A 14,763-nucleotide genomic window follows, 5' to 3' on the forward strand; every position below is an offset into this window, starting at 1 on the left:
TTTTTTAACGTGACAATGCTGTGATTTTTAGTTATTTTTTGGGGCGCACATAAGGAAAAGCTAACTTAGCTAATGTAATCTCTTAGTTAATGTAATCATTTAAAGGTGGAATGGCGAAAAAGGTAGGCTGTGTTCTAGAACCATAGGAAGAAGAAAAAAGGTAGGAACTCTCTCAAACGATCACAAGTAAAGGATTTCGTGATAGACAAGTTACAGACTGTACAATTTACATTCAGTCTTGAAATAGGGATATAAATCTATGATCGTCCCGGAGGGAGCGCGGCATGGTCCAGTTTTTCCCAATCAGTATTGGCAATCACTGGTGAGAAAGCACTGTCACTGAAATTATTAAAAAAAAAATAAAATATATATATATATATATATATATATATATATATATATATATATATAATGTGTGTGTGATGGGGTCTCATTAGACCCTCTGGAATGATTGCACAAGCCAGTACTGGAGCTGGCTGCCGATGGAAAGCAGAAGATGTGAAAGCATCAGAGCTGCGGGGAGGAAAAAAAAAAAAAAGAAGAGGCAAATGTGGTCTTCTGAATCTCTCTATTTATTTGTGATGGGGGGGGGGGGGGCGCAAGAATTTAAAGCCTGCATTTGGGTATCATACGTATATGATGGCTGAAGTGTCCATTCAATGGAAACCAATGGGAGTCCTAACATATAGTTAATCTGTCTATATGGTAGGATCCCTTCTAGGCTTTAATCACGGGTTGCTGCGATAAAGATTTTAACAGCACCAGCAAAGAACAAATGGTTAAAAATATAGCCACAAGGGTATTGAAAAGCTTGCAAGTTCAACAAGGTCACGTAAAAAGTCTTGGTATTTAAAGGTGTTCCACCCTGGCAAATGCCGGGACTTGTGATACATCTTATGTCTCTGAAAGGCTTCAAATTAAGTCGGCTGGTTACACGCTATCTGTTTGCACTAAATTATCCAAACTAAATGCTGCTTGGCTACTTTTCAAACAATCCGTGTTCCGTGGACTAAAACCAAACTTCTAAGGCATGTAAATATTTTTAAGTCTTTTTTTTTATGTGAAGACTTTTTATGAGAGTTAAGTTATGCGTTTAAATAAGACATTAACAAGCAGAATAATGACTTTTTCTGCTATTCCGAAAAAAACAGGGCAAAAAAAAAATAAAATAAAGCTTTTAGAATTCTAACAATCGCTATACTTGAATGTTTTTGGTTTAAAGGTCTTTCTGGCAGGAAACGTGTTAAACGGAATCTCCTTGACACTCTTTCTAGGTTACTCTCAAGCGCTGGTTTAATTACATGATTTATTTGCATCAGAGATAACCTTGATAAGGGCCTGTATGGTTGGCCACAGATCAAATCGGTTCTGGAAGTCAACAGATCTACACGCTTTAATACAGGGAACACGCTGCGAATGTTCCGTCAGGTTACTTTATACTAAAATAATGAATAATCCAACAATACCTGGCAAGGAATTAGTACATCCTTACAATATGTTTAGGAGTAACTAATCTCGTATGCTTTCCCTGTTCCTCGAGGTCCATTAGGGGCATTATGGTGTATGTGGGACACCGCCATTTTTGAGGACATTTACGTTCTTTTGGTTATAAAGGGAATCATGGCCAAGCTTATCCTCGGAGCCTGAAACTAGTAGAGAATGTATTGGGTGCATTCATATTGTATGTATATGTGTAACCTGGTGGGGCTACCTGCCAGAAGAAATAATTGGCCTCCAAGGAAAGACACATATAATACTGACCAACCTTGTGGTCAGAGCTTTACCAAGAGTTTTTATAGACTCGTTGAAATAAATTTGAATAAAATATTTTGACGCAGTATAATGTATCTTATTGTCCCCAATTTAAAAACAATAGAATGTTGTCTATACAGTATATACATTGTTATAACTTCATGGCCTAGAAAAGAGGGGCATCAGGTGATGAAAGAGACAGGGGAATTGGGTCTCAAAGAGGAGCGCTTGGGAATTACAGACATTTGAGAAATTGAATTTCTTTGACATTTTCGGTGCATGGGTTTCGACAACTCCTTACTGAGGCTAGTAACTGTAACTTTCCAGGGTATGGAGGACGTGACTGGCCTTGGTGAGTTTCCATTGTGGAAAGCAGCCGAGTTAGCCTTTGAGACCCTTTAAAAAAATAAAATACCCAGAAGAGTTATCAGCGAGCTCCGCCTGAGATTTGAACATTATGTTTAATCTCACTTACCTGGCTTCTAATACAAAACACATACATACAAAAAGCAAGAAGTCCAAGGACTTGGTGCATCAAACCACTTCAAAAGATACAAGAAGAAAGAAGGAAGGACATCAGTTAGGTAGAAGCAGGCACCGATGGACTGGCTTCCCTACAAAGGTTGAATGGGTTTGGTATATAAAGCCTACCATCTTTCTTGACGTGACAGATGAGCTTATAAGCTTTGGCTACGATACAGTACCAAAGCCTCATGTTTATTTGAAGTATTGTAGGCTTGGATGTCAGCGCTGCTAATTTTCATTAAATCTGGGAAAAAAGCTTCTTAAATGTTACTTTGTTGCTTTTATGCAAATAAACCATCAGATGAAAGAATAAAAAGGACAGATCTCCTAAAACGTGTTGCTTAACCTCCTAAAGAGCGCAGTTAATGTTTTGTCTGAGCGGGACAGCATCTTAAAACATGCTTAGTCTGTAAAAATGCTTTACAAATGACATAATTCCGTAATTCAGGACACAAAGCATTGATAGAGTCCTGTCAATTAGACTAATTAACCGACACAGATTCTTCTAAGGGTTTCTGTGATCTTTGGTATCCAACCAACGCAAACATGTTCTATCCCGGCTTGATTGGCAGAGGAAATCCTGCAATTATTCCAGAGGTGTTGATGGTCGCTGCCTGCCGTGCCCTAACGAGGAGCAGGAAGCGCGCTATATAAACAGCGGCTTTCATGTCCTGAAGGACTTCAATTGAAAGTGTTGGGTTTTGGTTGTATGCTACGTTCTGGAATAGCCTGTAAATAAATGGCGTCATCAAGTCATGTTCTTCATATCGGCATCGTTGAGAAGGAGGAGTACAGCGACCAGGGCAACCCAACATTAGTTTTCAGGACACTAAACAAGAGCTGGACTGTGACTTCATAAAGATTCATGGCCAGATAGTAAATTACGCTCTTTCAATTAGATATTGGTGTCTTCCTGGAAAGAAAAGACACTTACAGATGCCCACTTACCGAGCTGCCACACCTGCAGCTCATTAACCAGGCACTATGCATATCCAGCCATGGGCCGCACTTATGCTATCAGGCAGCAGCTGGCTTTAAAGTGCCAGGTCCACCCCGTCATCGCCAGGCCGCCAATGTTGAAGACTATAAGTAGTGATAGAGACAAAGCACGGTGGCAGCTCGTACGCATGGGCAACATGCTGCTCCACAAAGCCTAGCTCATGGTCCACACAGGAAGAAGCATTTATGTCATTCCTCCCCTATCTGGAATAGTAATGGGGGTAGAGTAAATCCAAAGTGTTTCCAAAATGATCACGTAACCAGTATAAGAAATTTGAAATAGCAAACGTATGCAGGCATACAGAATCAATTCGCATAGTACAGGGCTGGCAAAATTATAATAAATTAATAGCCTTGTCCAAAAAAAATAAAAAATAGAATACTCAACATGTCCATTTCTTTCACCGTGCAAAAATTGCGTCATGTTATGTTACTTTAACTCACTCCATTGTATACACACCCTGGAAGCGGAGAGAGTAGGATATGCGAGAGGATTTTTAACACATCAAGGGGTATAAAAGGATAGACGGATTTTCCGGATAAGGTTCCAAAACAAAAAGTGTGTGACGTCGGAGCCGTCGCCTTGGAGGAAGTGTGATAAAAGTTTCTCCTCTGGAAGAGCAGCAGATGCACTTTAGTGAAAAGAGAAATTTCAGAAACAGAACTGAAAAAATTCAGCCAAGACCTAAATTTAGACGAGAGGAAATCATGACGGCGATAATAGGGCTAGATGATGAACGCACTTACCAGCCTCGGTGATAGAACGGATTTAAGCACAAAATCCCATTTACGTTTTAAACAGCAAAATTAAATGGAAAAAAAGAAAAAAGAAAAAAAAAAAAAAAAGCCACAGTTTTTCGGAAAGTCTCTAAATCGCTTCCTTTGGTTTCAAATTAGAACTGCAAAAAAAGGAGACCCAAAGCTATGTAACAAAGTGGTTTATTCACTAAACGGAGAGTTATGAATTATGGTTTCCACTCCTTCACTTCGCTATTCATTATGATGAGCCTAGCAAACTCGAGAGCTTTAAGGGCTGAGCTGGCCCTGGATAATTACAAATAAACCAATCCCGTTCCCGGGATCAAAAAATACCCTTATTATAACCCCACCCTAAAACATGACTTTTATTAATATGTTTATTAAAAGGTATAACCAAAAAAAAGATTTTTAAAAACCAGTGTCACCAGTCCTACTATAAAAGGTATACGTCACAGTAACATAAGCTGTGTAACACTAATATTAGCTCGTACATACTGTTGATGGCTGCAGTCCTAACAACAGAAATAATTCAATTATGACCAGTGACAGAGGCTAATTAAAAACTCAGACAAGTAGCCCCCCTGACATGTTTCGCTCCTCAGAGCTTCATCAGAGGTCTGGGCTAATGGCTTCCAAAATGGAGACTGTTTGGCCTTATATCTCCTTTGTTAGTGACATCACGGATTCGGGGAGGGAACAATCATATCCAAAGCATGACATCACCCACATAGTCCAGTAGAATTCCATATACATGATGGGCAGTGGTTCTCTCCAATTCCCAAAGGTGAGCAGTCAAAGAAATTGACTGACAGTTATTCTCACCAATCATAGATGTTCCTTTCCACTCAGAACCACTCCTATTACTAGATCTCCTATCCATTGTAATTCTTATTATTCACATTACACACGGTTCACCAATGCAAATTGATGTCATGCTTAGTCACCTTTAAAGCAATTGGCTGGATCTGGCAACACATCTAATACATCGGTAACCATTGGATATGATTGTAACTTACCCTTGTCCCCGCTGGGGCATTATTTTGGAATGGCCCTGGATAATGTATCACTCGATGGATGAGGAGACACTCACTGATTTAACTACTGAATAATAAATCCCGCCGGTACCCCGGACACGGCGGACAGAATGATCATTCTTTCACATCGACAATAACATTTGGGGTATAAACTGTTTTACTCAAGGTTACCAACCAATTCTGAGCGAGAGAGTATGAATAGTTTTCACCTTGACTGCCTTTTCAGCTGTAGCTCTAGGAAAACATACAATTGTATCGGACTAAATACAGGTCGGGACAAATACATTCCAACTTCACTTAAAGTCTGACCCTGACTTTTGTTTCTGCTTATCGCAAAACTTAAAACGGACTGGAAATTGCATTTGTTTCGAAATGAAAGGAAAAATCAGTCTCTGAGGGGCCCGATGAACGTGGTATCCACGTAAATAAACGGTCGCCGGCCACAGGTTCCATATCATTTACGTTACCTGACATTTGCAACAATGCACGGTATGTACAAGCAAACGTTTCTTAGCCTAAAAGCGGTGTGATGCCAGTAAAATTGGCTCAAGGGTGTTCAGGCAAAATGCCAGTGAAATTGCCGACCAAGGTCGGTGGGCAGTCCTGGCCACGTCCCGCAAGGGAAGGCTCCGGGAAGCCGGAGCTCAGAAGATCCCAGTTATGGACATTGGTCATCAGTTATGTGTATATATTTTACTCTGAAGGTAAGTGGGCATTTTGCCATTAATTTAGCTTTTAAAAAAAACCATTAAATCCAATCCCAAGCTCTACCGTTTTAAAAACAATACTGTATACTGAAAAACTGTATTACCGAGTTACCCAAGTCTATCTTATGATAGAGGTGACATTATACAGGTTCAGCCAAGCTCTTCCAGCACAGAACCTCACTGGGATTGGACCTTCATAATGAATCGTGTAGTCAAGGAGCTGAAACACAACTCTCCATTCAGTGAATATACCCCAAATGAATGAGTCAATGGTCCATTAAAACTCAATCATGTAATACAAAATCTATAGCTTCCTAAAAATAGGTAAATGGCTATACGGAAATCACAACGAGAGTCGCGTTAATCCACTGGCCACCCAGCTCCAAAACAACTATCCAAATAATAAGGTTTTGTGACAGCGTTAACCGGTTACAATTCCGATTTGTAGTGCACCATGTGAGTGATTTAATCCGACCCCAGGTAACGTCTCTCGCATACGCATCAAATGATGTTAAGGCTAATTTAAAATCAAAATGAGCAAATAATGCTCTAAACAGTTCTTTCCTTCGGCGAAGGCAATTCAAGAGGCGTGAACTAAATGTTTTATTTAATGGGGCAACGATTAACCGAACTCAGCTGGGAATTATTCTGTAATGCTGGGATTTAAGAGTTCAAATAACCAATTTTATGATGCGTTATAAGGGGTTAAACCTGAAGTACAGAGATTACCCAGCGTAAGGCATAGTTCAATCAGCGGGATGACTTTCAAGAAATCCTATAAACTTCACTAATGAATAGTTGTTCTGTAAACTCCCCGACTGATGAATGTACCCCATAACGTCGGGACAGGGAGGAGATAAACAATAAAAAATAGCCAAGTAGCGTGTGTACGATCGAATTAACGTCCCACCTTCACGGAACCAGATAACGCTTTATTATTAAATGGCGGCAGACATGGACAGCGATCGGCTCATCTATCAGACCAGCTAGCGGCTTTAATCCTCAATTATCTATTTAATAATTATTTTTTATAAGAATTTGTCCAAAAACTAAAAAAAAAAACTAAAAAATAAAAAATTACTTTTACCTCCAAAATCTCTCAAATCACCTCTCAAATTTACTACTAATTTGTTAAATAATATTTTAGTCGGATGCAGTCGGGGAGAATATTATGCCTCACACTGCACCTCATAAAATGAACAAAAAGCCATAAATTGCGGCAGAAAACGTGTCCCTTCGTGCAGGTCTCATAAAACTTTGCACCCCGTTCCCTGACCTCTCCGCAGGTCGACTGACAGGGAAGGCGCAAGCAAAGCTATTTCCAGTCAGGGCCACGCGCAGCCATGTTGGGGTTTTTATAGGCTTTTCAGGAACTAAAGTAGAAACTGTTCAATTTCTGATAATTCAAATGTAAAAATAATTACACTATTGCGGTAACAGCGCTGAAGCATTGTCGTTTTTTATCTACTAGCAAAGCAAGATGGCCGCCGCCATTAACCGAGCGTACATCATATTAACATTATACAGTTAAATGTGAGAAGGCTAGGTACAGGTTAGTCTCAGAGTCACATTTTGATTGATATGTTGTCATGCCAATTATATTACTGCTAGATTTGCATTCATTTCTTGAAACTTCATATATTTTAATCAGAATTTGATATAAAATCACGGTATTAAACTGGTCGAGGCAATGCTATGAGGATTCTATACAAAAGTAGGACAACCAAGCGGCCTTTAATGCAAAGATAGGATAAAATCGGGGAAAAGAGAAAGAAGAGAGACAAAAAATAGAAAGCGAAAAAAAGGAGACAGGAGAAAAAAAGAAAAAGAGAAAAAAAGAAAAAAAGAAAAAAAAAAAAAAAAAGAGAAAAAAAGAAAGACCAACAGAGAGATAGAGAAGGAATTATTCAGGGAAGGAATCATTGTCAGCAGTTTTGCTGCTAAATAATGCAAATTCATCGGAAATAATTGTCTAAAACATATAAAAAGACAACATCCATGAAAAAACGGTCAAGAATAAATATTAATTAATGTGCAGCGAAGGCAAAGGGTAAATCTTGAAGGCACCTTGTCCGCACTTAAACCATGCTTGTATCCATCATTAGTGCCGTTAACCCTTTTATTGCCCATGAGACTCACCCAATCCCCCCCCCCCTGGTATTTACGATAGCTCCGGAGGGAAACCTTAAATTTACTTTTGTTCCATAAACATTTGGCCGGAGAAGTCTGGCAGCACAGAGTATCTAATGAAGTTTCCACTAATAGTAAATAAACACTTTGTAAGTGGATTTATCAAACACAGCGTGTCCTTTCACAGTAACAAACGTAGCCGAGCCAAAGAGAGAAACCACCAGTTAAGGAGCGCCACCTTAGTCCCGAATAACTAAATCTATGCAGAGTACAGGGCCGACTCAGACCTTCTCAGATGCAACGCGAGAACGTTTCACTTTCCCGAGAGGGTGGTAGATAAATGGAACAGCCCCCCAGGAGAAGTGGTAGAGGTTAATACAGCGAGGGAACTTAAACACGCATTCGACAGGCGTACGGCTCCTGAGACCGACGACTGATTAAGGTTTGAGTCTTTACATCAGGAGAAACGAGCGGACGAGATGGGGCCGAACGGGTCCAGCCCTTTCATAAAGCAGAATACTTATTCTGGTAAATTAATACGCAGACGCACAGTTTGGTAAATAAAGCCCACAGCGGATTACAGCGGGGTAAATACTGTTTCTCCACAGCCTGAAAACCAAAACTCCACTAATCTTATTATAACACAGCACTGCGCAGGCATAAACAAAAGAGAAAAGTTACAATATAAGAAAAATATAGGCTTATGTTGAAATATTACGAAACAAACGCAGCATTGCCAACCGGCGCCACCATGTATAGCGCCATCTTAAGGATGGCCTGTGTCATACCCCATCGTCAAGCCCCATATTCAGGGTGTATAAGATAATAGAGCAATATTTATCAATAAAGTACGCACTCTATTGCTAATTACACGCAACATAACATATGGTGGAAGCATGAACACCAATTGTTTTGCCTTTTCACCCAAAAACGCCACAGCTTTGGTGGCATCAATAACTTTATTTGTTTACGATGTACTTACAGTTTTGACAGACGGTTTTCACATAACCTTACGGCGCTCAAGACCCCTGTTGGGTTTTATCTCACGTAACGCATGAAATCGTACAGCCCTACAGGACATTATCTAAATAATAATACATATATTTATTATATCTACTGGAAAAATGGTGAAAATGTCTCTTATGGTATAAAACTTATTCAGCAAAGTTAAAATTATGATTCATAGGTTGTCAGAAGACAATTTTTTTTTTATTTTTTTTTTTTTAGAGGGTCTGGGGCAGCCTCCCAGCAAAAGTGGTAGAGGGTAATATAGCGATGGGATTGAAACACGCATAAGGATAGGAATAAGCCTCCTGAATTTAAGACGAGGCCAACGACTGATTAAGGTCTCTACATTAAGGCTAGATGGTCCAAATGCCATAAAATTTTATATTTCAGTTTTACCCATCTTATTTTTTTCTTGGGGGGGGGCGTAAAAGACCCCTTTTCACCATTTTTAGTCTCTGAGGTACTCGGTGGCAAAAATAGAAAACAAAAGCGGATACTCACACCGTGAAGTGGTAGACGAAGCACTTCCATCCTGTAGGTCGCTCTAAAAAGTTATAAACTCTCCCCTGTACGTTGGAGCGAGTGAGCAGCGGTCGCCGGACGCTGTATATCGAGACCCTCGGATCCAGGTTCACAGCCGGCCGCGGGGACTCGGTGTTAATGAGAACATCGCGTTTGAGCTCGAAAGTTGCGTCGTTGCGTTCCTGAGATTGCTGCCCGTTGCTGTTAAACGCCTGGGGGGGTAAGTTGATGGGCTCGTAGTGCGCGTTGGCTGCGTTTTCATTCATTTCCAGCGGCGTCTGCTTATTCCGAAGGTTCTTTTTGGACGATACGATCTTAATCTTCCAGTTCCTCGGTTCTGACTTTGGAGAGGTTGACATTGGGAATAAAGCAAACGACCCCCCCTTTCCCCTCACTCAGCAGCTTTCAAGCGGCATGAACAAAACAAAAAGAGAGCCGCAGACCTGGCTGGATCCTCCGCTCGCCGTCGGCTCGCCAACTTCTTAATTCTGGATAAGAAACAGTTTGAAACAAAATTCGGGTTAGTAACAAAACACGAGTTGAGGTCCTGCCCACATCTACTCCCTCCCGATGACTGCTTTAAGAAGGGAGGGATCTGCAGCACAAGGTTAACAGCGGCAGCCCTTTCCTATACCTCTCCGAACGCAGCATTCACACCAGAGACCGGGGGCCGATCTGCTAAGCAATGCGACTTCACGCTCCCAGCAACCCGTTTGTTTGGCACTCTTTGCTTTCTTAAGCCACCTTTTCTCTCTGGTTTTATTTTTACTAAAGCAGCGTGTGAATGAATGAAAGGAATAGAAAATACGGATACGTTTCATTCAGAGAAGGAACTTCTACGCTGAGCAAGAAACATAGAACTTGACGGCAGATCGGACTTATTCGGGCCATCTGGTTTGCCCGTTTTTCTGATGGCAAACCTTAATCAGTCGTTGGTCTTGAGCCATATGCACATCCCACGCGTGTTTAAATTCCCTCACTGTATTAGCCTCTACCCCTTCTGCTGGGAGGCTGTTCCACTTATCTACCACCCTCTCAGTACAGTTAAACGTCTTTACGTCCCACCTAAGCCTCCGACCCTCTGGTTTTAGATAACGACCTCCTGTTCTAACATTTCTCCTCCTTTGAAAAAAACTTCCCTCCTGTCCTTTGTTGAATCCCTTTACGTATTTAACCCGTCACATCCCCCCATCTCTCTCGCCTCTCCTCCAAGCCGGACATAGTGAGATCCCTCGGTCTTTCCTGATCAGCTACTTAATTGCCTTTAATGTTTCTCAAATGTCTACTTTCACATATGGAGAGAAGAAGAAGAAAGAACTTAAACCTTAAGAAAGCCAAGTCTGTGACTAGTAAATAACCCCCCTCGGGGCAGAGTACATTCCTTTCTGTTTTGATGTAAACTAGAAAAAAGAAACAGGAGTCCATGAGCCCCGGGGTAGAGACATATTTAGAAAAGCGTGTTACATTATCCGCCCTTGGCAATTATATCACAGAATCTGGAATTTCTGATTGGTTGGATTTAATTATTAGTACTTTGTTTGACTATAAGGTGGTTGATTTATGTTTTAGGTTCCAATTTCTTGTTTCTGTAATTAAAATTGTTATGCGATGCGCATATGTCCTGTTTACTCATTGTACAGCGCTACGGAATATGATGGCGCCGTATAAATAATAATAAATAGTAATAATAATAATAATAGCAATGCGGCCCCGGAGATGTAGAATTTTTTTTTTTTCTGTTTAACTTCTTTCACGCCATATCTGGAGATGAAATCCAAGTTCTGGAGAGGAAGAGGGTAGAAGTAATAGAGGGGAGAATGTCACAACGAACACGTTTCATTCTTAAAGAACAAAAGAGTGTATTGAAAAATGATATCCAAAAAATAGGGGAAGCGTGATAATCCGTGCGGAATGTGTAGGGCTCAATCCTTAAAAATGTATGTGAAATATATATCACACACACACGCACATACATATATAGGGGAGATGTATTAAAAAAAAAAAAAAAAAGACGGCAAACTGACTACTTTTTGCCTGTTGAACAGTAAAATATATATATTTAACAGACCAAAAGTGTATTCACGTTTACAGCGCCACCTTGTGGCCACATAACCAGCAACAGCATAGTATATGCACTCTATAAAAAATACTGAACATAAAGGGAAAGTAAACAAAAACATGACTTTTTAAAACTTATGTTTAAAAAATATTACATTAAAAGCTTGTGTTTGGAAAAAAATGAGAATGACAACTTTTTTTTTTTTTTTTATTTATTAGTGTTTTTAGTAATTATATATATTTTTTTTTTTCCAGATAAAGTCCTATTTGAACTTGTGGGGGGCAATATAAATACTAACAATAGCCTGTCCACAAAAGGCCACAATAGTGATTGAAAAGCAAGTCAGTTCCTTAAACCCATTGTAAACACAATGCATTGTGGGCCCGTACATGGGCTTTGTCATTAAGGGGCTGCCAATTGTTTTGATAATCCCAATCCAGGTAAATAAAGAGAACAATCATGAATAATATCAATCAACCCCCCCCCCCCCCCCAGTGACATATACATAAAGGCCTGTACATATACACACAGGAGGCTGTTTGCCTGGGGGGGGTCTGCAGACAGCAGGAGAGACGACCGATTAAGGTTGGAGTCTTTATAGGAGGGTAAAACGGGCGACTAGACGGGGCCGAATGGGTCTGACCTGCCATGAAATTCTATGTTACCTTCTGAACGCCCCCTCGGTTCTGTGTGCTTTAATTTACTTCTCGGTATTTAAAGAATTTAGGGTCTCTCATTGTATCACTGCGATGTGCATCCCATAAATGCTGAACTAATGCATATTGTATTAGCATATACTTCCTTACATCCATCTAAGCCTCTGACCCTCTAGTTTTAGATCATGGCCTGTTGTTCTAACATTTCTCCTCCATCAAAATAAAACTTTTGTCCCGTAAATCTCCTTTAAATATTTAAATGTTTCAAACGCATTCTACAGAGATTTGCCCAGAGTGTCACATATCGGTGTTTGTCAACTCGATACTTACTGAGAAGAGAAAAGCTTAGTATGTTGCTATAACAAAAATAACACTTTTTTGTTTATACAACGATTGCTTTGGTCCAAGATATACTGAATTCACACGGGAACTTAAAATCGCAACGTAAGGATGCCACCCAGTATTTGGTGAAGTTTTACAGAATTTCATTATTAATCCTATTATATACATACCTAATATAACATACAATATACCTGCCTAATATAACATACACTCTACATACACTATACCTGCCGAATAGAACATACACTTTACATACCTAATATAACATACAATATACCTGCCTAATATAACATACACTCTACATACACTATACCTGCCTAATATAACATACACTCTACATACACTATACCTGCCGAATAGAACATACACTTTACATACCTAATATAACATACACTATACCTGCCTAACATACACTATACGTACATAATATAACATACTCTATACCTGCCTAATATAACATACGCTATACATTCACTATACCTACCTAATAGAACATAGACGATACATACCTAATATACATACCCAATATAACATACTCTATACCTGCCTAATATAACATACACTATACATTCACCATACCTACCTAATAGAACATAGACGATACATACCTAATATAACATACACTATACCTGCCTAATATAACATACTCTATACCTGCCTAATATAACATACACTATACATACACTATACCTGCCTAATATAACATACACTATACCTGCCTAAAAGAACATACACTATACATTCACTATACATTCACTATACCTACCTAATATAACATACACTATACATTCACCAAGACCTTACGAGCTTTGTGAAGCGCTGCGGAAATTGTCGGCGCTATTTAAGTAAAAGATAATAATAAAAGCGCCACCGGTTTGCGCCGGATACATTATGATGCTAACCAACCGAAGGGAGTCTAGTTTCCACGGTGCTATGTAAAAGCATTATTTTATCCTGTAGATTGTAAGCTTGCGAGCCAAGCCCTCTCTCTTTACCGAATGCATGGGTTCGTCTAAGTCTGTCGGTTCTGCTTTCGGCGGACCCTTTGAACGTACAGACTGTAAGCAGCGCTGCGGAAATTGTTGGCGCTGTATAAATAAAAGATAATAATAATAACAACAATATAATAATAATAATAATGATGATGATGATGATGATGATCACATGGAAGCAAACCGAGCAACGCAATTGCAGCGCTTCCGACCTATGACTCCTGCTCTATAACCCGTTCCGTTAAAGGCTTCTGGGACCTAAGGGGTTAAAGTAACATCCTGATTATTGTTTGAAAACAAACAAGCAAACATTTCCTGTATCTATACCGTGCGTTAGAGCCACGGCAGCCTTACAGCGGCACACCGGGCCAGATCTGCTAAACGGGGTTACCGTCCGTCCGTCCGTCCGTCTGCCTGCCTGCCTGCCTGCCTGCGGTCTCGGAGGTTCCTCGGCCCAAACATCTCACCTGCTTCCCCGGCGTGTCTCTGGAGCTCCTTGAAGATGACTGTGACCCTTAGAGAGGAAAGCGTTCTAGGAAGCCGTAACATTTCCTTTTGGATGCCATGTAAACTTTAAGCCACCAGCCACCCGGCACTTCCTACTTCATTTCACTGCCTTTCTCTCTCCCTCCCAGCTGGGGCGGAAAAAAAAAACACGAAAAAATGACTTTCTTACCTTAAATTGAAAGTTTAATTGCTGAGAGGCTTCTTAAAGGTACAGTGCCCTTTTATGTTGTAATAAAGGGATTTTGTGTGTGTGTGTAATACAGGAAGCTTGACAACACAAAAGGCTCTCCTGGCAGCCATGAAACATTTTGTAACCTGAGACTGCTTCTTAAAAAAAAAAAAAAGCCTCCCCATTTTCTTCTGATCCCTGCATGATTAACTATTCACCCGCCGGCTAGCAGAAAATCCTCCAATCAGATTGAGCGCTCACAGATTTAACAAATCCACCTTTTAAAAAAAATTTAAATAAATCAGACTTATTAATATTTGGCGGAAAATCCAAACTTTTTCATCTGTATAATACAGACCTGGAGACTCTTGAAATATTAACTCTTTAACAGCCCATAGTGAAGATTCTAAGTAGTGATTCGCCAAATGTGTTACCCAAATGAGCAGTCCCCATGGAAACCGTAGCGCGTCATTATTTAAAGATTCACTTTAAGTGAGTCACCTGCGTTCAAGCAGGGAGATCAACCATAACATACTGGGGGCGAAATAACTAATTAGCAGTCTTATATATGATCAGAGCAGGGGAGAATAGGAAGGAGTCAG

At 40.1% G+C, this 14,763-nt stretch overlaps 1 protein-coding gene across 1 annotated transcript in view; it reads right to left on the reverse strand.

The window, feature by feature from the left end:
* The window catches only part of LOC149276247 (potassium voltage-gated channel subfamily KQT member 1), a 34,804-nt gene extending 25,009 nt beyond the window's left edge, over positions 1–9,795 (reverse strand). The window contains exon 1 of the mRNA XM_089503815.1: positions 9,416–9,795. Within this exon, the coding sequence (XP_089359941.1) occupies positions 9,416–9,795 (380 nt within the window). The remainder of the gene's footprint in view (positions 1–9,415) is intronic.
* Between the last annotated feature and the right edge of the window lie 4,968 nt (positions 9,796–14,763).

The sequence above is a fragment of the Sceloporus occidentalis genome, unplaced genomic scaffold (assembly GCF_023333645.1).
Source record: "Sceloporus occidentalis isolate IW3139 unplaced genomic scaffold, rSceOcc1.0.p SCAF_243, whole genome shotgun sequence".
NCBI classification, from domain to species: Eukaryota; Metazoa; Chordata; class Lepidosauria; order Squamata; family Phrynosomatidae; genus Sceloporus; species Sceloporus occidentalis.